The 23,025-nt window shown below is 37.5% G+C and overlaps 3 protein-coding genes across 5 annotated transcripts; 1 reads left to right on the forward strand and 2 right to left on the reverse strand.

Annotated features, from left to right (window-relative positions):
• Window positions 1–290: 290 nt before the first annotated feature.
• adsl (adenylosuccinate lyase) lies at window positions 291–10,762 on the reverse strand. The gene is made up of 13 exons (XM_077212045.1): window positions 10,479–10,762; window positions 7,247–7,450; window positions 7,032–7,076; window positions 6,550–6,629; window positions 6,048–6,219; window positions 3,242–3,288; window positions 3,008–3,098; window positions 2,815–2,884; window positions 2,587–2,734; window positions 2,368–2,458; window positions 945–1,034; window positions 582–758; window positions 291–450 (listed from the first exon to the last, which is right to left on the reverse strand). The coding sequence occupies exons 1-13, from the start codon at window positions 10,623–10,625 to the stop codon at window positions 364–366; spliced, it is 1,449 nt and encodes a 482-aa protein (XP_077068160.1). The 5' UTR covers window positions 10,626–10,762; the 3' UTR covers window positions 291–363.
• A 4,159-nt stretch (window positions 10,763–14,921) lies between these two features.
• On the forward strand, window positions 14,922–19,435 carry LOC143721546 (GTPase IMAP family member 8). Of its 2 annotated transcripts, none has more exons than XM_077212047.1 (4): window positions 14,922–15,251; window positions 15,898–16,587; window positions 16,726–17,307; window positions 17,423–19,435. In XM_077212047.1, exons 1-4 carry the CDS (start codon window positions 15,221–15,223, stop codon window positions 17,473–17,475), a joined length of 1,356 nt encoding a protein of 451 aa, XP_077068162.1. In that variant the 5' UTR covers window positions 14,922–15,220; the 3' UTR covers window positions 17,476–19,435. The 2 variants fall into 2 exon arrangements, with proteins under 2 accessions (XP_077068162.1, XP_077068163.1); XM_077212048.1 differs by having other exon boundaries at window positions 14,974–15,251; window positions 15,895–16,587.
• A 344-nt stretch (window positions 19,436–19,779) lies between these two features.
• atf4b (activating transcription factor 4b) lies at window positions 19,780–22,736 on the reverse strand. 2 transcript variants are annotated; one of them, XM_077212051.1, is made up of 3 exons: window positions 22,542–22,736; window positions 21,308–21,694; window positions 19,780–21,197 (listed from the first exon to the last, which is right to left on the reverse strand). In XM_077212051.1, exons 2-3 carry the CDS (start codon window positions 21,594–21,596, stop codon window positions 20,218–20,220), a joined length of 1,269 nt encoding a protein of 422 aa, XP_077068166.1. In that variant the 5' UTR covers window positions 21,597–21,694; window positions 22,542–22,736; the 3' UTR covers window positions 19,780–20,217. The 2 variants fall into 2 exon arrangements, with proteins under 2 accessions (XP_077068166.1, XP_077068165.1); XM_077212050.1 differs by having other exon boundaries at window positions 21,314–21,694; window positions 22,542–22,696.
• Window positions 22,737–23,025: the final 289 nt, after the last annotated feature.

The raw sequence follows: 23,025 nt of genomic DNA on the forward strand, positions 1-23,025 counted from the left end.
TCTGCTCGCGTATTTGAATGCTGCATTCGAATATTGAGAGTAAACGTCATATCATGAGACTACACATTACTTAACAGAGAGCTTACGACCTTACATTACATTCTCACAAATGGTGCGACCGAATAAAGTACAGAGTTAATTACAAACTAGCTAGTAGTTACTAAGCCTCTAGAGTGGACTTAACATTCTAATTTAAGAACGAACTTACGAATGGCTGGTGCAACCAACCCTACCCTGGAGCTTGAGAACTAAATGTTGTCAAAATGTCACATAAAAGAGCACACGAAAAGTTATACAGCTTGACATTTATTCATTGTCATACAGTTCTGATGCATCAGTCACAGAGTCGCATGTGTGTGTGTCTTAAAGCTCTAGTTCAATCTTCACGTCCATTTTACTTTTGTATGGCTCTAGAACAGGCCTGACCTCCTCAGACAAAAATCTTGTAACCTGAGAAAGAGAGGGAGCGATTGGAAGGGTATTACAGCCTACCTCATGATTAAAACATTATGTTAATCATGTGATAAATATTAATAGGACAGCAGCAGATATACAGGTGTGTCAAGGCTGCATGCGTGTACCTGTTGTGGGGCTCGGCCGATGAAGGTTTTGGGATCCAGAACGCTATCCAGCTGTCCGAGTATAGGGGTGAAATATGGATCAGCCTGAACCCGAGCCAGTAGGTCATTATCTCCCCCTTCCTGTTTGACCACGGCCGCAGCTTGCTGGGACAGCACACGGATTTTCTCATGGCAGTCCTGAGTGTGTTTTCAGTACAGACATGTTAGTCAATGCTAGGCACTATAAACATCTGCTGTGCTCACAGAAGCAATATTTACAGCAAGTCATTTATTCAAACATCTTGGGGACGGGGTTGATTTGCCAAAGCAAATTTATTTACAGTACCATATTTTTCTTATTCATTAATCGCTGATTGTTCTGACCTGTCTGTTTCCTCCGGCCTTCACCATGGCCATGATGATGTTTTCAGTAGCCATGAAGGGCAGCTCATGACGGATATGCCTCTCGATCACCTATACAAGAGAAAGGGAGAATGATTAAAGGGGTCATGAACTGCATTTTTTATTTATTTTTATTTGATTTTTTTTTTGTGTAATGTTCTCTGAAATCCCCTGATAATGTTATCAAGATTTTTTGATAAAACACATCATAATTTAGAAGTAATAGGCTATTTTCCTTCCTATGACCCTCTCTTTGAAACATGCTGCAACATTCAAGACTTGGAAGTAAACGTCCACTCTATGATTGGGTAAGAGTTTTGCATGTTAAAATATTTTTTCAATGTCCCCACCATTACACGTGTGCAACTGTTCTGAAAACTGAAAAGAAAAATGTCTTTTTTTTTCAAAAGAAAAATGGCAACCGGTCTTCAAGCCAGAGTCTACACCTCAAAGACAGCATGCCAATTAATCAACTTTATTTATATTTATTCCTTATATATTTGCGAGGTAGTTAGTACATTATATTAGTGTTTAAAGACGTTATAGAGAAGTGTTTATTTCGTTACATAGTTGAAACATTTGCAAACGTTTATGCATATTACAGACGCTTTTGGTTGTGGCAAATAAAGAGGCAATGATGTAGAAGTAGGTGTTGATCTTCTGCAGAGTGACACAACAGACAAAATCTAAAAAAATTGGTTACAATAAAATCTGTTTTAGGACTAACAAGGGGGCTTTAAATTCTGACACTTAAAGGATTTTTTTATAGTACAATGACCTCTTATGAGTCAAAAGATCAAGAAAATTGTCTCTCTCAATTCATGACACCTTTTTAAACGGTACAGCTGTCAATTTAATGTGATAATTATCTATAATAAACTATGTCTAATGTAAAGGTTTTGAATGCTCTTCATTTGCAGCTTTATTCATCAAATATTGTTAAATGGTTTAAATATTATTAATAAATGCATTGATATAGAAAATGTTTCTTGAGCAGAATACCTGTATATTACAATGCTTTCTGAAGGATCATGTGATTGAAGAAGACTGGAGTAATGATTCTAAAATACAGATTTGACATCACAGGAATAAATTACATTTTAAAATATTAAAATGGAAAAAAGATATTTTAAACTGTAAAAACATTTCACAATAGTACTGTTTTTACTGTATTTTAGATTTGATTCAGTGAACATAAAGGACTACTTTCAAAAACAAAAGAAAGGGGCCTTTTGAAAAGCAGTGTAAATGCAATTATTTGGACCAAATAATCAGCGTCTCATTTAGTTCATTTGATAAAACCTGACACTGATAATTGCCAGCACTGATGAAAACTTTTTAAAATGTGTGTTGAAAAGAGACGACCCAGAAATCAAAATGCATTGAGAGTAGCACACACACACACCTTAGGATACACCACCAGCCCTTCAGTGATGTTCTGCAGAGTGCTGAGGATGATGTCAGCTGTGAGGAAGGACTCGGGCAATGAGATCCTCCTAAATAAGCACAAAACAATATTGAGACAGGATGTAGGTGAAAGAAAGAGCCTAAAGTTTGATCTTCACAAAGCCAAAATGGTGCAATGCCACATCATATGGTCAGACAACAGATGACATAACAGTGCCTGTTAGCGCTGTCGTCCAGGGTTCTTTCCAGCCACTGCACTGATGCGGTCTGCAGAGGGTCTGACACCAGCGCCATCAGGTGGCGAGCAAGACTACAGCAGCGCTCAGCACGCATGGGGTTTCTCTTGTACGGCATGGCACTGGAACCTACAAACAGAGAAAACCATGACAGATCGGGGGTTGGTTTAAAATGTGATCAAAATCCTCTGTCTCGCATACAAACTCACCAATCTGCTCTTTCTCAAACGGCTCCTCGATCTCTTTCAGATTAGCCAACAGACGAATATCAGTGCAGATCTACAGCAAAAACAGGTTGTTCTAATCAAACAAATATTGTCTGTTGCTTTTCTGTGTCTATTGCGGATTGTTAAAGCAGCTAATTTATAAGTTCATAAAGCTGATGTGATATTCATGTCTGACCTTGTGTACTGAGGCTCCGAGGCTGGCCAGCACACAGAGCGAGTCCACATCCACCTTACGACTGTACGTCTGACCCGTCACCAAGTATGATCTAGAGAAATAGAGAACTCAATAACCATGTGTATACAAAAACATGCCCACTGTAAGTCTCTAGCCAACAACATTTAATCGATTAGAAGCCATTTGAAGCATTTATTAAACAACAAAAGCAGAAATTAAATAGCCTGAGCATACTTTTTAAATCCAGCCATCTCAGTGACCTTCCTATCCAACTCCTCCACCTAAGAGAGAAAACAGTCAAAAGTCAGTTCAACCATAGAATATACTAGAGCTGGGACGATACATCTATCCCATTCGATAATATCACGATTTTGGCCGTTCATTTACATGACAACGCCGTTTGGGGGGACTGAAAGTGTAAACTTTTGAAAACAGGTTTCAAAGTGCAAGTTTTTTTAAAACGATACCGTTATCGTCACCATATAAACTATAAAAATGTGAATTTGTGAAAACGCTAATGTCATATGCGCATACATTCTGTGTTAGGTGCTTAGTGTTTCTTTATGAAGTGACTTCGCCAGCTACTGGCCTGGCGTGAAAAATACAGCGTTTTTAGTTGTTTTCGCGTTCTGACAACGTTGTCATTTGTACAAGAAAAGCGCAAAGAAAAACATTTCCGTTTTCAGTACATCTTTGTTGTGTAAACGTACCCTAAATGTATTCATTGCAACAAAGATTAAAAAAGCACAAAACATTTTTTTTAGGTCAAATGAAAGGTCAGTAAGATTTTTTTTAACATTTATGAAAGAAGACTCTTACGCTCATATTTTTTTTAAAAATACAATAAAAAAAGTAATATTATGAAATATCATTGCAATTTACAAAAAACTCTTGTCTATGTTAATATATTATTTTGCAATGTAATTTATTTCTGTGATGTCAAAACTGAACTAAGCTAAAATAATTTTAATATGCTGATTTTCTGCTCAAGCAACATTTCTTATTACCAAAATTATCTTATTATAAGGTTGAAGACAGCTTCACTCTTAAAGTGCTTAATATTTTTTTGAAAACCTCCATACATTTTATTCATAATCATGAGTTAAAATAACATTTATTTGAAATCGATTTTTTTCTGTAATAATGCTGACGTCTTCTGTCTTCTCTACTGTCACTTTTAATTAATTTCATGCATCCTTGCTGAATAAAAGTATTCATTTATTTAAAAAGAAAAAAAATATATATATATATATACACATACACAGGTCCTTCTCAAAAAATTTGCATATTGTGATAAAGTTCATTATTTTCCATAATGTAATGATAAAAATTTAACTTTCATATATTTTAGATTCATTGCACACCAACTGAAATATTTCAGGTCTTTTATTGTTTTAATACTGATGATTTTGGCATACAGCTCATGAAAACCCAAAATTCCTATCTCAAAAAATTAGCATAACATGAAAAGGGTCTCTAAACGAGCTATAAACCTAATCTTCTGAATCAACTAATTAACTCTAAACACCTGCAAAAGATTCCTGAGGCTTTTAAAAACTCCCAGCCTGTTTCATTACTCAAAACCGCAATCATGGGTAAGACTGGCGACCTGACTGCTGTCCAGAAGGCCATCATTGACACCCTCAAGCAAGAGGGTAAGACACAGAAAGAAATTTCTGAACAAATAGGCTGTTCCCAGAGTGCTGTATCAAGGCACCTCAGTGGGAAGTCTGTGGGAAGGAAAAAGTGTGGCAAAAAATGCTGCACAACAAGAAGAGGTGACCGGACCCTGAGGAAGATTGTGGAGAAGGACCGATTCCAGACCTTGGGGGACCTGCGGAAGCAGTGGACTGAGTCTGGAGTAGAAACATCCAGAGCCACCGTGCACAGGCGTGTGCAGGAAATGGGCTACAGGTGCTGCATTCCCCAGGTCAAGCCACTTTTGAACCAGAAACTGCGGCAGAACCGCCTGACCTGGGCTACAGAGAAGCAGCACTGACCTGTTGCTCAGTGGTCCAAAGTACTTTTTTCGGATGAAAGCAAATTTTGCATGTCATTCGGAAATCAAGGTGCCAGAGTCTGGAGGAAGACTGGGGAGAAGGAAATGCCAAAATGCCTGAAGTCCAGTGTCAAGTACCCACAGTCAGTGATGGTCTGGGCTGCCGTGTCAGCTGCTGGTGTTGGTCCACTGTGTTTTATCAAGGGCAGGGTCAATGCAGCTAGCTATCAGGAGATTTTGGACCACTTCATGCTTCCATCTGCTGAAAAGCTTTATGGAGATGAAGATTTCATTTTTCAGCACGACCTGGCACCTGCTCACAGTGCCAAAACCACTGGTAAATGGTTTACTGACCATGGTATTACTGTGCTCAATTGGCCTGCCAACTCTCCTGACCTGAACCCCATAGAGAATCTGTGGGATATTGTGAAGAGAAAGTTGAGAGACGCAAGACCCAACACTCTGGATGAGCTTAATGCCGCTATCGAAGCATCCTGGGCCTCCATAACACCTCAGCAGTGCCACAGGCTGATTGCCTCCATGCCACGCTGCATTGAAGCAGTCATTTCTGCAAAAGGATTCCCGACCAAGTATTGAGTGCATAACTGAACATAATTATTTGAAGGTTGACTTTTTTTGTATTAAAAACCCTTCTTTTATTGGTCGGATGAAATAAGCTAATTTTTTGAGATAGAAATTTTGGGTTTTCATGAGCTGTATGCCAAAATCATCAGTATTAAAACAATAAAAGACCTGAAATATTTCAGTTGGTGTGCAATGAATCTAAAATATATGAAAGTTTAATTTTTATCATTACATTATGGAAAATAATTAACTTTATCACAATATGCTAATTTTTGAGATGGACCTGTATATAAATCATACATATATAAATCATACATATATAAATCATACTGACTACAAACTTTTGAAAGGTAGTATGTATAGTATGTATGCTGGAGACAAATTGCACACTACTAGGTATAAAGTAAGCCAGTGTTAAGACATAAAAATCAGATTCAGCTGTTGATTTTCATTCACCTTCTCATGATCCCCCTGGAAGAGCTGCAGGAAGCTGGCCTGAGTGCCTGTGGTTCCTTTGACCCCTCGGAAGCGCAGGTCTTCTCTTGCACGCTGAAGATTGCGCATGTCCATGACCAGATCCTGCAGCCACAGACACGCACGCTTGCCGACAGTAGTCAGCTGCGCTGGTCTGAGAGAAAGATGGGGAAGAGGAGAGGGGAAATAAACCCAAAACAAGTCTAGAATTGTTGTATTAAATGAAGAAAAGATGAAAGGAAGGAATATGAAAAATAAGACATTTGAAGAAAATGAATAATGCTGTATTGGTTACAAAATTAGTGAATGCTGAAGAGATGCGTCAAAGATTAGATGGACAGATCATAAATGAATAGACGATGGGGAGGGAGAAAGGAAAACAGTAGAAACAATTAATTTTACATGCACACTTTAAACATGCTCTAATATCTAAATACTTATTTGGGAGGTTTAGTACATGCACTGAAAGCCTGAATTTACTCACTGATAGTGGGTGAAGCCTAAAGTCGGCTGGTCAGCGTATTTCTCTGCAAAGTTAGCCAGCCTGTCTATGACACGAGCCAACTATAGAAGAGAGAATGTTTGAAAACAATAAACACTTTACTGCAGTGGATGGAAAATATGGAGGACTAGGTGTGCCAAATTTGTGGTCAAAGCAATTATTTTTTTCACATTTAAAATTTGCATGATTAAGGTATTTTATTACTGCATTTAATTAACATTTTAAGCATTAAGTAAATAAACTATGTTTTAAACATACATTTATTTGCCAATTTGACAAGTGATTTATTATTTCATGTTACATTTAACTACATTTCTTAAATTAATTAGACCATTTTACACTATTTGTCAAAATAATTGAATACAGCACATTGATAATTGATTTCTTAATTTTATATTTAAATGGAACTAAGAACCTTAATAAGCATCAGTTGTCATAAGCTGGAAAATATCAGAAGGTCAAACCTTGGGTAGCAGAATATCAAATCCATCACGCAGCATTATCAGATCCTACAGATAAAGCATACACACATTTCAATAAGACAATTTTCACTATTTTAAAATAATATACTGACTTTAGAACAACATGCTTTTTCTTAGAAGGATTTTGCATCCAGCAGCATTTCCACTGAGTCCAATTAATAGGAACAAAAAGTGGTGTGATAATATTTTTGCCTCACCGTGTTGTCTCCCACATAACAGGAAGTAGCACCCAAGTGGATGATGGGAGCAGCAGTGGGACAGCAATGAGCGAACGTGTGCACATGAGCCATGACATCATGCCTCAACTTCCTCTCTTCCTCTGCAGCCATGACGAAATCAATGTCGTCAGCGTGAGACTCCATCTCGCTAACCTGGGCATCGGTTATGGGGAGACCCAACCCCTGCAGACAGAATATTAGAGCAATAAAGAAATGTATTAAAAATAGATTGCATTTTCACACATTTAGCATTCCCATTGTAATTCAAGCACCAAGTTGTAATATGTAGAAGCTTGTTAGTAGCTCATGTTCTTTCACATTTGATGTATGACTGTTTGTACTTTATGTTGTAGATAGAACAAGTATCATGAAAGTCACAAAACCCATTTGAACTTTTACAGGGCTTGAAATTTTTTTTCTTTTTTTATTCTATGTTGAAGGACTACAACCTGAACAGCTCCATTCACAATAAAGCTTGTTGTTTACAATGTAACAGAAGCACAATATACCAAAATATAATATTGGTTATCAGCCAATTTCAGAGATTTTGTTATAGTATAATTTATTAATATTCCTTATCATACTACAGGGCTGTTGAATGCTTGATTCTGATTGGTTGAGAACGTTCTAAGGTGTGCAATTATTTTCAGGGAAACGCACGGCTAACGTAGTTCCAGGCAGGTCTTGACCGCATTACAGTTCCATATCACTTCGCGTAGTTAACTGTAATAACGCAAAATAGGATACAATTCATAACAAGAAAAAACATGCAGCCCATGCGCTTGATCTGCAATTTTCGATGTCTAACTTCACAATCAATAGAAACATGCAGGTTAATTTTAATAAAAAGTATATAGCCCTATATAGTCAATAGAAAATTAAACTGAATAGGCCTATATAAATAAATTGATAGTCCTGCTGCACGGGTTTTCGTAATTATTGCAGATAATAGGCTATAACAAATAAATAATTATTGATAGGCCTATAGCCTACTTGTTAATAGGACTTTGTGTTTCATTTACTACTGTCAATATTAGGAAAAAAACATGAACAAACTAATTAAAATGAATTGAATTAATTATTAAATAATAACATTGAAGCACATGCCTCTCTCTCTCTCTCTCTCTCTCTAATAACTGCATTAATAACTGCATAAAGCTGGGGACACACTTATTGTAAGGCCGGTTATGAATGTAATTTGATACTTTGGTATGATTGATCATGCCCAAACGCGTGTTCAGCGCGTTGAGTCTGTGTTTAAAATCTGCTGCAGTCGATGGAAACAGAATGTTTCAGCCAGTCGTTAAGTATTTCCAGCATTAGTCTGCTATCAGTGGCCCAAACCTCCGTTACTAACTCTAAAATGACCTTTTGGAATTAGCAACGGAGGCGTGGGATTAGATGCGCAATAAATTAGTCCTACAAACAAGAGCGTTTTAATGACAAAAACTTTACAAACGTCTTGAAATACATAATTTGAACAATGTTTCGATGTGTGGTAACTGTAGTATAAGCGGAATAATTGATTTCAGGCCGTTGAATTATTAGAAAAATAATGCACACCGAGGTGTAACGGCCACTCCGCTTCGCGTCGTGACCGCATTACCACCTCGGGTGTGCATTATTTTTCTAATAATTCAACGGGCTGTGGTCAATTATTCCTTACTTATTAATGCATTCCCATTTCTATTATCTTTATCATTTACCATATTTATCATATTCTCGGTCATTTTTAGCTAATCTTACAATATCCATTTTTCATATGGCTCATTTCAAATGTTGTCATATCTAACGTCACTTGTAGCATTTTAAAAGTTTATTCTATTTATTTAATGTTTTAGTTAATTTATTATAAAATTATTATAAATATGAATTTCAAAGTAATTATTTGCTAATTACAATGCCAGAATTGCAATATCGTTGCATCCTCCTATCATTTTGCTGTAACACATTGTATCAGCATATTTGTTTCAGCATTAGCTATACACAGAGAGAGTGTAAAGGTCAACCCTCTTAAGTCACTCTCCTGTTACCCTGACATTTACATTAGTTATTTTGGAAACACACACTTATACAATCTTTCCCAGGGCTTTGTCTAGTACTGTGCGTCCCAAGGACTAGATTAGTAAAGTTCTGCAGCGTGACTTTACTTACAGAGCAGCAAACAGAAACCTTTCTGTCTCATCATCGGGTCAGAGAATGACCACCATGTGACCAGATGACTGTGTTCAGTTAACATTTCCCAGTGCTAATTGAACAGACTGCGGCATTTTGGAGACTTATGGGTAACTGGGTGGGCGATCACAAAACCTTAGTTCTTGATTTCTAAACACACTACAAACAAACAACCTTTATGCAAGCCTTCCCATGTCAGCTAAACCAGCAAAGTCCACCGGTCAACAGTGAATAATTTGATTTCTCATCAATTCAACTATTGTTAATCGTAGCAAACTGAATATCTGTTATGTGAATTTGAGAGCTCTCTTCTAATACTGGTTCCTACACCATCATCTAAACTGATATATAGGGCGCTAGACATGGCAGTCATAAAACAGAGGTATACCTTTTATATACTGCATACAAAAATACACTACTACATTAAATTACCATGGCACTACAATGGTTTTAGACACATACTGTAGTAATGCTTTGCTTTTTGAACTTTTACCATAGTACAACCGAATACCATGGAACATAATTATAGTAGGGATTCAGTATCATGGTAAATGTCAAACTAACATGGTATTACTATTAATACAATCACCAACCATGCTATAACAACCACTTACAAGAAGTTCCAAGGTACAATTTTTGTCCTGTTCATGTACAATGATAATACTCTTGAAAATTATTTATAGCAGGGTACACAAATTTCAGTACTGTGGTATATATTAAATAATGTACAATGATTACTTTTTCATACCATCAGAGTACCGTGGTAGGCTAGTAACGATAGGCTACCACCACAGTAAGTTACTTCTTTGTATAGGCAAGTTAAATATTAAATAAACATTAAATATTACAGCACAGCTCATGTCCAAACTTTCAAACTATTTTTAGACTGAGAGTGTTTGGCAACTTCAGTTCTCCACTCACTCCCTCAAGGTCAAAAACTCAAGACAGGATCACCCTTGGCATTCAGAGGATCACAATAACAACAAAATCATTAGTAGACCGTCTATAGAAATACACGTAAGAGAAATATCCAGACCTTCTCGGCCTTAGCGAGGTAAATCCACAGTTTCCTCCATGTGGTGAATTTTTTCCTGTCGCTGAAGTTATAGGCCATCTCTTTGCTGGCGTACCGCGACACCAGCGGTGAGCGGTATTTCATGAACTCGTCCCCGGATCCCTCCATGCCAGTAACGGATTAGTGATGCGCCCAGTGCAGCGAACACAAGACTGTGTGAAGATGAACTCCTGTTGGAATAAGTGTCCAAGTCAAGATGAGACTTCTTCTTCTTCTACCCTTGGTTTTATCGCGGGTTGTGAACCAACTTTAAAGGTGTACACCGCCACCTACTGTGATGGAGTGTGAAAAGAATGAACTAAATTCTTTTTTTCTTTTCTTTTTTTTTATTGCAATATTAACCAGCAGAACAAGTCGATACATATAAGAAATATAAACAATCTTTCAAAACAAAACAGAAATTATGGTTCAGAATACATTAAGAGAGGAAATGTGAAAGAATTTAAAGGAGAGAAAAAAAGGGAAAAAAATTAAGAGAAGTGGGCACAAAAAGAAAAAAGCATTAATGGAGAATATTAAACATTAAACACAAATTTAAAAATTCTTTAAAAATTAAAAACAAAAATTGTTTTCATTGCTTTCTTGTTAACAGAAGTTGAAATTATATTTAAATACATCTTCAAATCTTCTTTGAAAAAGCTGAAGTGGGGTTTACTTTTCATATATTTACATTTATGTATATGAAACTTTCCAATATATAAAAGGTTTATACAAAAACGTGCATTAATTAGATTCTTGTCTTTGAAATAAAACCCAAAAAGAATGTGTCTATATGATAAAGAAAAGTTACAAAAAACCTTTTGGACAATCAGAGCATCAATATTATTCCAGAAAGACCGAGTAAAAAGACATTCCCAAAACAAATGATCAACAGTTTCAGAGGAGGTAGGCTTCACAGAAAGAGCAGGAAGTATCAATATCACTTCTAAATTTCTTTAAAAAGTGTTTAACTGGATAAAATCTTTGAATAATTTTATAGGATATTTCTTTAACTTTATTTGTTAGAAAGAATTTCTGAGGAAGTGACCAAACATATGACCATTTAATATCATCAAAAAGGTTATTCCAATAAGAAATGGAGGAAGGAAATGAAGTAACAGGGTCCAAAAATTATGACCTTATTTTATAATTGGATGTATGCATTGAAAAACAAATAGAACCAACCACAGTAGATTCAGGACTAGGGGGATAAACAGAGGTCACTGTAGAACTATTATTGTTTCTAAACAGCATACAGACTCCCAAAGAGATGGCCTTGAAAACTATATTAAATTCTTTACTAGATACTGGGCATTGGTATCCTGAAACAAAATCTGAATAATTAAATAAATTACCTTCACTATCAAATAGCTGGTTTACTAACATCACTCCATTATTGAACCAGTTTTCAAGAAATAAAGATTTCCTCTTATGTAGAATATTAAAGTTGTTCCAAATTAAAAAATTGTGTGGCGAGAAATTATGCTTGTAAATAAGTCTCCAAGCCATATCCATCTGCTGATGATAATTGGAAAGTTTGACAGGAAGTTTACTAACTGAATAATTGCACATTAAAAGAAAATGTATACCTCCTAATTGAGAAAAGATATATCTTGGGATTATACTCCAAATAGAGGATTGATTGTGAACGAAACGTTTAAGCCAATTAATTTTTAAGGTATTGTTAAGAGAATCAAAATCAATGAAATTTAAGCCACCTTTATTATAAGAATTCAAAATAACTGATTTTCTAATATAATGAGTTTTATTTTTCCAAAGAAATTTGCGCAACATTACATCAATCAACTTGCAAGTAGATTTATCCACAAATAAAGACTGAGCAGCATAGGATAAGCGGGAAATCCCTTCTGCTTTAGTAAGCAGAGTTCTGCCTTTCAAAGATAGATCTCTTAACAACCAAAAGTTAAATTTTTTTTGTGTTTTCTCCACAACTGAACTAAAATTCATCTGACATCTTAGTTTAGTATCTTTTATTATTTTTATTCCTAAATAGGTGACACTTTCTTTGATGGGAATGTTTGAGATAGAGGTTGCAGCACATTTTTTAATATGGAGTAATTCAGATTTATTAACATTAAGCAAAAGGCCGGAAATGATTTGTCTATGACGCTTTGCCAGACCATAACTCAGTTACAACTGAGAATGGTCTGGTTTTAACCAGGCTAATATAACCCACTATTCCTAATAAATCTCATGATTGCATGTATTTGTATTCCTGAATTTGGACCATCATTTAATAATCCTACAGTATCCAGCTGCAGACCCGCAGCACCACCAGTTTCAGAACCCCAGCGCCAGAACCGGAAGTATGGGGCGGAGCTCACTTATTAGACCTGTGTGATATTTTATGTTCTATTTATTTATTTATTTATTCATTTATTTATTTATTGTGTTTACAAAATAAAAAAGCTGTTTTTATGTTTCATTAACTTCATTGTTACTTTCCCTGTGTTAGGCTACATGTTATCAACTTTTTCTACCATGAACGGGATTATAATCGGTTTCCCTCAATACCTCATCATACTCAAGGATTCACCTTCCATCAGGAAAAAACGCTTAACGTAACTTAATGGACTAGCTAATACAGTGATATAAAAGACCTAACTCGCACCTTATTGGTGAAGTATGCCTACATATGTTAATATTCCTACATACATGATTAATCTGGGAAGGGTCATAGCACTTTCATATTGTTGTCCTATATTGTTAGTTTAACTGTAACTTAAGTCGCTTTGGATAAAAGCGTCTGCTAAATAATTAAATGTAAAATTGGCTTGACATTCGCACATTTAGGGACCGTCTCTAAAGTAACATTGGTAGTCCTATAGGCCTAAACGTTTCTAACTTCAATAGCAAACTTAAATTTATTTGAATAAATTGCGCATTATGCCTGACACCTACATGAACACTTACAGTTGGTTTTATGACTGCAAGTCGTTCTCTTCAAATGCTATTGAAGTTAGAAACGTGTAGCCTATACCAATGTCGTATGTAACTTTAGAGACGGTCCCTATAAATGTGCGAATGTCCAATGTCAAGACAAAAATGCCAGTATCACTGAGAAACGCTCAGCTTTAAACTTTAAGCGTTAAGTTCATATTCTGAGTTCTTCTGCTTGCCTGCGAGTTTGGTCTTTTATGGGGAATCCTTATGTATTAAGGGAAACCCTAGCCTAACTTACAGCATGCAGCACAATCGCCGCAATATAAGGTTGAGGCAACTAAACAACCAATAGATAGGCTATGTCAAATGTAACATTGGATCTGTATACATCCGCATCGGGGGAGAAACATTATAATCTCGCTTAGAGATGCATGTAGGCTTTATTACATTTTGCTCCAAAAACACATTCATATGCAAATAAGATATACTGATATATAGATACATTGTTTTGAATAAATGGGACTACCCTTTTAATGGCCATTTTACACACTAATAAAATGTGTATAAAGTAAAATAGTATATCAAATTATTCTGTTGAATCTTTTATATATAGTTGAGAATCACCTTTAAACAAAGTTTGATTAAAAAAAAATCCCAAAACTACTAATTGATTGGTGAATGAAAAAAAGAAATGAACATTGGTTTGCCTTTGCCTTTGCCTTTGCCTTTACATTTCTTTTCTTTTCATTTCATTTTTTTTTTACTATTATTTTCTCCATTTGTTTCTTATACTCCAAACAATGCAGACATAATAAAAAAAATCACAAAACTTTTTTCCTGGTTCATAGGAGGACATTCATAAAGCAAGAGTTGCATTTACTATTTTTTGTAAAACAGATTTTAAGATGAGTCCTGAAACACCGAACCCTAGACTTTGGAATTTGTAATGCTTTTCAAATGAATGTAATTTCCCTTAATTAGTTTGTTTATATATTTGTTCTGATTTTTACAATCATTCATTTTATCATATAAATATTACTTTTCATTCTCACTAGACTGCTGTACAATACACTAGTGTTTGATGTATAACACTTTATTTATAAGGAACAAAAACTGTCCATTGTTTGCTTTACTCGCTCTAGTATTTCAATGCTGCTGCTGGGTTTAGGCTGTACTGCAAAATCAGGTGGGTGGCGCTAAACTGGAAACTTCCATCTTTTCATTGGTCTAATGACAGCTTGCTCCACCACCAAACTCAACACTACACAATGAAAGAGTAGCAAACCACTCCACATTTATTATTTATTACTACCTAAGAATTTTGGGAGGTTACTTACCGTATAATACTTGTCAAACTCATCCCACTAACTCTATACTAAAATGAATCACAAGCCACATATTTTTCTCACTCCCTCCTTACATCCCTCTGCTCTCTATTAGCCTCTTTCTTCTAGCTCCTCCTGCTGGTATCATTTCATGAGGGAAAGAAAGTGAAAAAGAAGCAGAGCGAAAGGTTGTTAGGGAGTTGTATAATCAGAAAATCACTGGGAGAGCGAGGGAAAGAGTAGGAGGGAGATAAGAGGGGAAAGCAATGGTTTGAGCACAGGCAACTGGCTGCTGAGACAAAACAGCAAGAGAGAGACACAGAGACAGAGAGAGAGAGAGAGAGAGAGAGAGAGAGAGAGAGAGAGAGAGAGAGAGAGGGAGAGACAGAGAGAGAGAGAGAGGGAGAGACAGAGAGAGAGAGAGAGAGAGAGAGAGAGAGAGAGAGAGAGAGAGAGACAGAGAGGACAGGAGACCACGGACCAGCTAGACACAAGATGGCTACGGTCTCTTCTGATTTAAATGCTGGTAGGTGATATTAAACTTTAACTTCATTCGTATGTCAGACAATTTTCCACTTTCAAATCCCACCTACACAGGCAGCTGACTCACTTCCTCTGCATTACGTGCGCTTCCTGTGTCTCTGGGGATTTCTAATGCAGACAGGAGAGTCTCAGCTGTTTCTAGATCAGTTTGCCATCATACAAAAGCAATGCCCAAACAAATGTCAATGAATCTGATCTTGGTTCAGCATTACAATGAGATCATAAGGCTACCGGTTTGGGTTACTTAGTAGAGGGATGGAGGTGCACTGTTGAAACTGATGCAGCATTGCTGGAACTTTTATAATTTGCTGGACTGTACCAAAACAGAACAAATGACTGAACTCTTGTAGAAAATATAGGATGTAGTAGTATTGACAGAAACCTTTCTATCCTGTCAAATGTAAGTGTTTTAGGTTGTTATTTTACAATCACAAGACTGGTTACGGTTCAGAATATTTAGTGCAGGACTACATGCACCAGTTTTTAATTTATATACTATGGCTGGGGTTGCTCAAAATGTCCGTGTAAACAAACGGGAGTTGTGGATGTAGTCTGCATGGACTGAACTGCCTGTTGTTTTGATCACTTTCAATATCATTTTCACTTTCATCTCTGTCTCTCGAAAGCAGAGGGATCCTCTCCACCCATGTGGCGCCTACTGTTGCTGGGGTTCCAGGGCTCTGGTAAGACCTCAACACTGAATACCATCTTGAGCCAGGAGAAAAATCCATCCGACAATTCCCAAACAGACCAACAACATTGGGTAGACATACTCACCTGGCGACTGTTGATCATTGACACCCCAGGATGGAATCTGGAAACCAAAGTCACAACTGATGAGACGGACTCAGAGCACCAGCAGTCCTTCATTGATCAATGTTCTCCTGGTCCCCATGCCCTGCTGCTGGTGGTTCCCATCGGAGTTCCATTCACCGAAAACCACTGGCAAGGTCTTTGGGCCCAAGTTAGAGAACTGGGAGCAGGAATATGGAGGCACACCATGGTTTTGTTCACATGTGCAGACCAGTTGCAGGACAAGGGTGTTGAGGATGTTATTGTGGATGGCGGGGCAGCGCTGCAGAGGTTGGTGGAGAGGTGTGGCTGCAGGTATCATGCCTTGGATAACACTTGCTCAGACAAAAGTGCTCAAGTTGCAGAGCTTTTACAAAAAATCGAGGAAATGGTTAGGGAGAATCAAGGCTGGTTCTTTGAAATGGTGAGGCCAAGCCTTGAATTCGATGATGAATCAAATGAAAGAGAAGAGGATGGAGTCCCAGAAGTGGAGAGGACAGCAGCCAGGTTTAAATCTCTGCCAAGAGGTGAGTTTCGCATCTGATTAATTCTCTTGTACCTTTGTTTTGCTGGTACCTTTGCAGAATGTCTCCTTAGAACATGCAAAGTGCATTTTCATCATGTGAATTTCTTTTTGTTGCAATCTCCCACTTTCTTTTTAACAGAGTTACGGGTTCTGCTAGTAGGCTGGTGTGGAGCAGGTAAGAGCTCTGCCGGTAATCTTCTACTTGGCTGTCGTGTGTTTGAATCAGGACGCCCCACTGAGGTGTCTGTCCGTCATCAAGCATTGGTTGCTGGTCGCCGCCTCACAATTGTTGACACACCAGGTTGGGATTGGTTCTCCGCCCAGCGCACACCAGGCAACATTCGAAAAGAAATTAAACAAGGGGCAGGGCTTCTCCATCCTGGCCCACATGCACTCTTACTGGTAATCCCTGTAGTCTCGACCCTCACTCCCAAAAAGAGGCAGGCCCTCAAGAGCCATTTGGAAATGTTTGGCGAGGAGGCGTGTCTTCACACACTGGTGCTGTTTTCATGTGGCGATAGGCTGTATGGCACATCCATCGAGGATCACATCCAGCGGGATGGAGGACAGCTCCTGAAACTGATGCATCATTGCTGGAACTGTTATCATGTGCTGGACTGTACCAAAGCCAACAACAACAGGACACAGGTGACTGAACTCTTGCAGAAAATAGAGGAAATGGTATCAGAGAATGGACAGAAACCTTTCTTACCTGTCAAATGTAAGTAGTTTGCATCTTGTGTTATTATAATTGCTGGTTTTCACATCAGGTTATAATTTGTTCATATGAATATTTCTCATATGTAAAACCTGATCATTGCATCCTTGTTCTACAGTAAATCAAGAACTGGACGAGGAGGAAACGAGTGGAAGATGCATTCTACAGTGAAATATAAGGCTACATAAAGTGCAACTCTAGTAAATCTAAGAGGGAAGTAGAAGTTATTGACCTTTTTCATCCCAAAACAAGCAGTATTTATGCAACTGTTTATTACACATAAGGCCATTCACACTGTTTGTATGTCATCCAGATAGAATTAGACTTACAACCAACATTTCTGGCTCCTTGAGCAATGTTAAGATTTAGACACATTTTCATAGTTTTAAATTAAGAACATTCACCTTTGCTAGAAGCACGTAGCACTTTCTAGTGACAAAATCATTACATAAACTTGGGGTTTTTTCTAATCCTGTGAGCTAGAGACGACAAATAACCGTACTCAAATACTGATACTATCGCCAAAAGCATGCAATAGTTTCAGAGGTGATTATTTTCAAGTGTTTTATGTAAAACGCATGGTGGAAACAAACAAACCAAATGACTATTCATTTCCACAGTGTAAAGCAGGACTCATATCCAGTATTGTACAGTATTTACACAACCTCGTCGTTTTTCATGCACATTCAAACAGTGTCATATATTTAGTAAAACTGCATTTCACAAAATTGGATTATTGCTTACATTTAGTTTGAATGCACTCACTATATTATCATAAAGTCTAAGTACATTTGGATTAAGTACTCCTTTATTCTTGAATATATAATTGTTCTACAGACTGCTCCTTTGAGTACCTTAAGAACCTTGGTTTTTTTATGAATATGATATTAGAATATTATTGAAGGGGGTGGATTGGAATCCACTGCTGCTTCAATGTATATGTAATTTTTGATTATAATTGAGGTATTGATCAATATTTTTCCTTCTAAATATCAAATGAGTTGAATGACTTCTCTGGAGATTATACTTTGTTATACAATTTACCAGTGTGATTACTGAAATGTTCTTTTCATGTATTTTGTAATGTCAGTATTTGCTATCTGAATGCAGTAACAGTGTTTGCTTATTCAGCCCGGGTTCCAGAAATAAAATAGGGACTTGTTTTGTGTTTGAGAAAGGTCTTCAACGTGTTAAAACGTATAGGGATCTACAGTTTAAGAGACGATTTCTCAGTTAAAGCCTATATTTTCCATTTAGACTAAAGTTTAGCTCTCCTTGAGAGAAAGAACGCACTATCTTGATGTTTTGAGAATACTCTCCTGTTTATAGTTAGAGCCTGGCCAAATCCAACATTGGAAAAGCTGTTTGTCGGTGTGTGTGTGTTAGTCTACTTGGTTACAGGTTCAAAGGAACCACTGGCATTATTGGAGATTGACTGAGTTGTTGTTCTGGACATGCTGGCGCACAGCAACCCAAATCTGCGACCTGGAAGGTCACGACGTGCCAAACTTTAGGGTCTGAGTGTCAGCTGCATAATCGATGGAGATATGCTTCAGTCTATCTGTGTATATGTGTGGAAAATTACTGTTTATCTATTTCTTAGCCAATGAGAATCATTCATCCTGTAAGCAATGACGTAGCTTAGACCTTGGAAATAGTATAACTGCTGTGATCTTTGTAACTGTAGGCGAGGAGGCCTACGAACCCATGTGTGAGTTTTGAAGCTGACTTCTGCAAATGAAACTGCAAACTATCTTCAGGAAAACTTTTAATTTATTATAATTCTGACTCTGGGTCTTCATTCTTCATATCTGGTTCTGGGTCTTTAACTGTATTCCCCTTACATTACTTAGGACTTCAATGGCAGCATTACATTCTACCTAAACACATTTACCAATATGTTTTGAGCATTCAGGGAATAGCTGTTACTATTGCATAGTAATATTTATCTTGTCCGCAAATATTCTGCGCAATATGAGAATATATATGAAATCCCAACTGCATGGGCAGTCATATCAGGCACAATTGTGACTTTCAACTGGTTTGACTGAATAAATTGAGATGACTAGAGAGTTTAGCTTTTGTATGCTTGTCACTTCATATTTTCATATTAATAAAGAATAATTTGGCATATCAAGTGTTTTTGTCAAATTCAGCTTCCAGGTTGAATTTCCTTGATCTCAATTAATGAAATCCTAGAAAACAAAAAGAACCACACTTATTTGTCCTATGAGCCATAGTTTTCCTTGGTCATAAACTGGGGTTATGCTGTTCATTGAAATTGTTTTTGACTAAACATTTTTATATATTGAACTAATTTAAGTTGTATACTATATCTCCCTTATAGAATTCCATCTCTATCATGTGTACCCACTACTGTGGTAGTGAATTCATCAAAAACAAACAATTGAAAAAAAAAATACTAAAACTCATTTCAGCCTCCATTTCATAATAAAAAGATTAAATGCGCAAAAAAACTTTTTTAAATGTTTATTAACATTCAAGCTAACTGATATGTAGTGAAAGGCCCATAAAACAACAAAATATTGAGTTCTACACAATTTAATAAATGCACATACCATCTCTATGAATAAAGTAAGTTTAAATATTAAGCATTTGTACAGCATAATTTCAATTGGGAAAAAATTCAAAACAAAGATCAAAAGACAATACACATATATACTGTGCATACAATAGATACACAGGACTAAAAAAAATGCACTGGTAAAAGAATATCATGCTTTTCTGTTTACAGGAAGCGTTTCTACTCAGACAATGGTGGAAAAAAAGGAATTTATTCAACCCTTCAAAAAAATACTTTCTTTTAGGACCAACATTCCTAGTATTCTGCACTTCAGGCTATGCTGAAACCGTCCATTTCTATCAGCTTCAAGCCTCTGTGTCCATTTCTTTCTATGACCTCACACTTCTGCTCTCTCTTGCCCTCTTGACTTCTTCCATTAGCTCTTTCAAGTACTGGATCTCTTTAGCAATGGACTCCGCCTTTTCTGCCAGCTCTTGATTCCTCTCCTCTAGGACTGTACACTCTGACTGGAGGGAATCTTGTTCTGCACGCTTTTTCTGTCGGTAGCGGGTTGCCGCAGTCTTGTTCTGCTCCATTTTCTTCAACTTTTTCTTTTCAACCACAACCTTTGAGCCATTGGCTGACTTCACTCTTTTTGAGAGGGCAGGAAACTCTGACGGCTGATTTTGGGTGGGCTTAGAATCAGGTGTGGAGTAGGGCTTCACTCTCGAAGAGCGAGACTGGGGAGACGTTGAGGTTTGTTTATCGGGGAAAGTTGGACTTGGGGAATTTTCTACAACCATCTCACCTGGAAGGGTAATCATCGCATTAACCTCCTCTTTGGGAGAAAGTACAAGAACAATGCGGGTTGGGGTGAGTGACAGGACTATTTTGGGCACCTGCATCTCAACAGGTGATGGACTCTGAACTTCAGCTATGTCTACCTCGCAACCAAGCTCAAGAGTATCAGTAGGGGAGTCTGGTGGAAGGATGGAAGGTGATGGGACCGGGGAGGCCGGTTCAGACTTTATCTCAAACTCAGCCTGGGGCTCAGGGACCACAGAGGAGGAATCTGAAATTTCACAGGGTGATGATGGAATGAAAGGAGTAGCAACTGGATTATTCAAAGTGAAGGAAAAGTTGGAAAGTTGATCGATTTCAGGGACAGACACTGGTGGAGAGAGTGAAGGCGTTTTGTCAGAAGCTACAGGTTGGGACTCCAGGTCTATCTGTGATTCTAGAGAAGTGATGAGCTCCTCAGGAGAACTGGGTGGATCCTCAGAATCATAGGAGCCAATCAAAGACTCCAGATCAAACTCACTCAAATCAATTCGCTCTGTCATCCAATCCATTTCACTGAATGAATGATCTTAAATGGGGGGGAAAACGTGTTAAATATTATTATTGCATGTTTAAAATATTAGTATGCTGAAACTAGGGCACTTGTAGGTATATTTGAAATAAACTGCTACACCTCACCATTGCCATGATTCTCTAGGCACAGCTCATCTGAGGGGAACCAGGCCAGAGACAGCTGATTGAGCCCAGCCTTCTCCCCCCTCTGTATGGAGGGAGGAGTGCAGGGTGGAGAGAGAGAGGGAAGTGAAGAGGAAGAGAAAGATGAGAGGGGCGATTCAGCGCCTCCGAGAGGAAGAACCTCCTCATCTTTATCTAGGAAAGACCCCAGAGGGTCAGCCATCGGTGATGATGGGTCCCAAAGAAGGACCTCCATATCGTCCTGGCCAAACCGTGAGCTCATCAAAGACATGGCTATCTATTTCAAGTTGAATCAACGAGTCTTCTACTGAGAATTCGAATAATCTCGTGCTGTCAGGTGCAGCAGAAGTCAGAGTTGCCACAAAGGACCTGCAAAAAGATATTAAAAGTAGTTAATCACTTATATAACAATTTCATAAATGTGAACAATTACAAAAGCTACTTTGCAAGAGAGAAAAAAGCCTCATTAGTTATTCCGGACTAATGATGACATCATTTGCAAGAGAAAAAAAGCCTAATTAGTTATTCCTTGCTAATGATGACATCATCAGCCCACAACCTACCCATATATGGACATCACCACGTGACGTTCTTTATCCCTTACTGTCAGCAAACTGAGTTCCATTTTTAAAATCTCAACACCAATTTAACAGACGCCAAATCTCGCGTTTTTTTCTAAGATCTTAAAATGAGAAAAAAAATGTTGTTTGAGGTAAAAGGTACGGCGATGTTCAATTGTTTTATCGAGGTGGATAAAGACTCCGCCATTTCAGGGACTTGCCGCTCCCTTTTCAGGGAACGTACGCCATTTTAGAGCACGCGGTGACAAAGAAACGTCAATTAAACTCTCTCGCTGATGTTTATTTTGAATTAAACACATTTGATCGTGTTGGAGATTAATTCGCTATACGAAATAAAAAAATGGTAAATTTAAAAACAGAAATAACTACAAATTCATCGACCGACGTTGTCACTGTCGAGTAACGTTAGACATATGGTGCTTTAAGCGCGAGACCCTGGTCAAGACAATATTCGCAAACAATTTCCATAATCTAATAAAATGAATACATCCACAATATATATTTAAGTCGAAAACGAAATAACCTCAAAACATTAATGGCCATAAGGCTAAGCTATGTAATGTTACACAACTGCCCAATCGGGTGGGTGAGACGATCATGACATTTTAAGACAGAACGATTAAAAGTATACTTACGCCATTTTTATATAAATGTATGGAGCCAGTGCACAATGTTGATGCACTGAGTTGTTTGAGCGCTGTCTACTGGCAGCAGGTCACACGGCCATTTCGGCGGAGAGCAGAATCGCTCGGGTAACAACAATATTCAGCTGTGAGAAGAACGGAACTGCAGGTGATGACGTCGAGTTGATGTTTATACAGAGCCGCAGTGCCGCTAAGACAGATCCTTCCGCCAGAGAGTTTTGTTTTGTGTTACTGGGCGCAGACAGCATATAGAGCCACCACTTTTAGTCCATTTGTATCAGTATGCCTAGGAAAAATAATTCATTCAAAAATATTTTGAGATCACCTTGTCTTTTAGTTAATGTCAAATGAGGGAAACGTATGGTATTGGGCTAAGACACATCATTGTAGAGAATAATTAGAGTCCGACTGATGATATCAACATTATATTTGTCTTTCTGCCGATAAATTGACAAACAAATGTGTCATGGGCACA

The sequence above is a fragment of the Siphateles boraxobius genome, unplaced genomic scaffold, assembly GCF_051911475.1.
Source record: "Siphateles boraxobius isolate OS27281-9 unplaced genomic scaffold, OSU_SipBor_1 66, whole genome shotgun sequence".
Taxonomy (NCBI): Eukaryota; Metazoa; Chordata; class Actinopteri; order Cypriniformes; family Leuciscidae; genus Siphateles; species Siphateles boraxobius.

Coding starts and splice junctions, on each gene's coding strand:
- adsl (XM_077212045.1), bottom strand. CDS start 10,625: ATGGAGGGATCCGGGGACGAGTTCATGAAATACCGCTCACCGCTGGTG. Junction 6,630..7,031: donor TTGATATTCTGCTACCCAAG/GTTTGACCTTCT, acceptor TCTCTTCTATAG/TTGGCTCGTGTCATAGACAG. Junction 2,459..2,586: donor CTGGACGACAGCGCTAACAG/GCACTGTTATGT, acceptor GTGCTTATTTAG/GAGGATCTCATTGCCCGAGT.
- LOC143721546 (XM_077212048.1), top strand. CDS start 15,221: ATGGCTACGGTCTCTTCTGATTTAAATGCTG. Junction 16,588..16,725: donor GTTTAAATCTCTGCCAAGAG/GTGAGTTTCGCA, acceptor TCTTTTTAACAG/AGTTACGGGTTCTGCTAGTA. Junction 17,308..17,422: donor ACCTTTCTTACCTGTCAAAT/GTAAGTAGTTTG, acceptor CTTGTTCTACAG/TAAATCAAGAACTGGACGAG.
- atf4b (XM_077212051.1), bottom strand. CDS start 21,596: ATGTCTTTGATGAGCTCACGGTTTGGCCAGGACGATATGGAGGTCCTT. Junction 21,198..21,307: donor CCTAGAGAATCATGGCAATG/GTGAGGTGTAGC, acceptor CCCCCATTTAAG/ATCATTCATTCAGTGAAATG.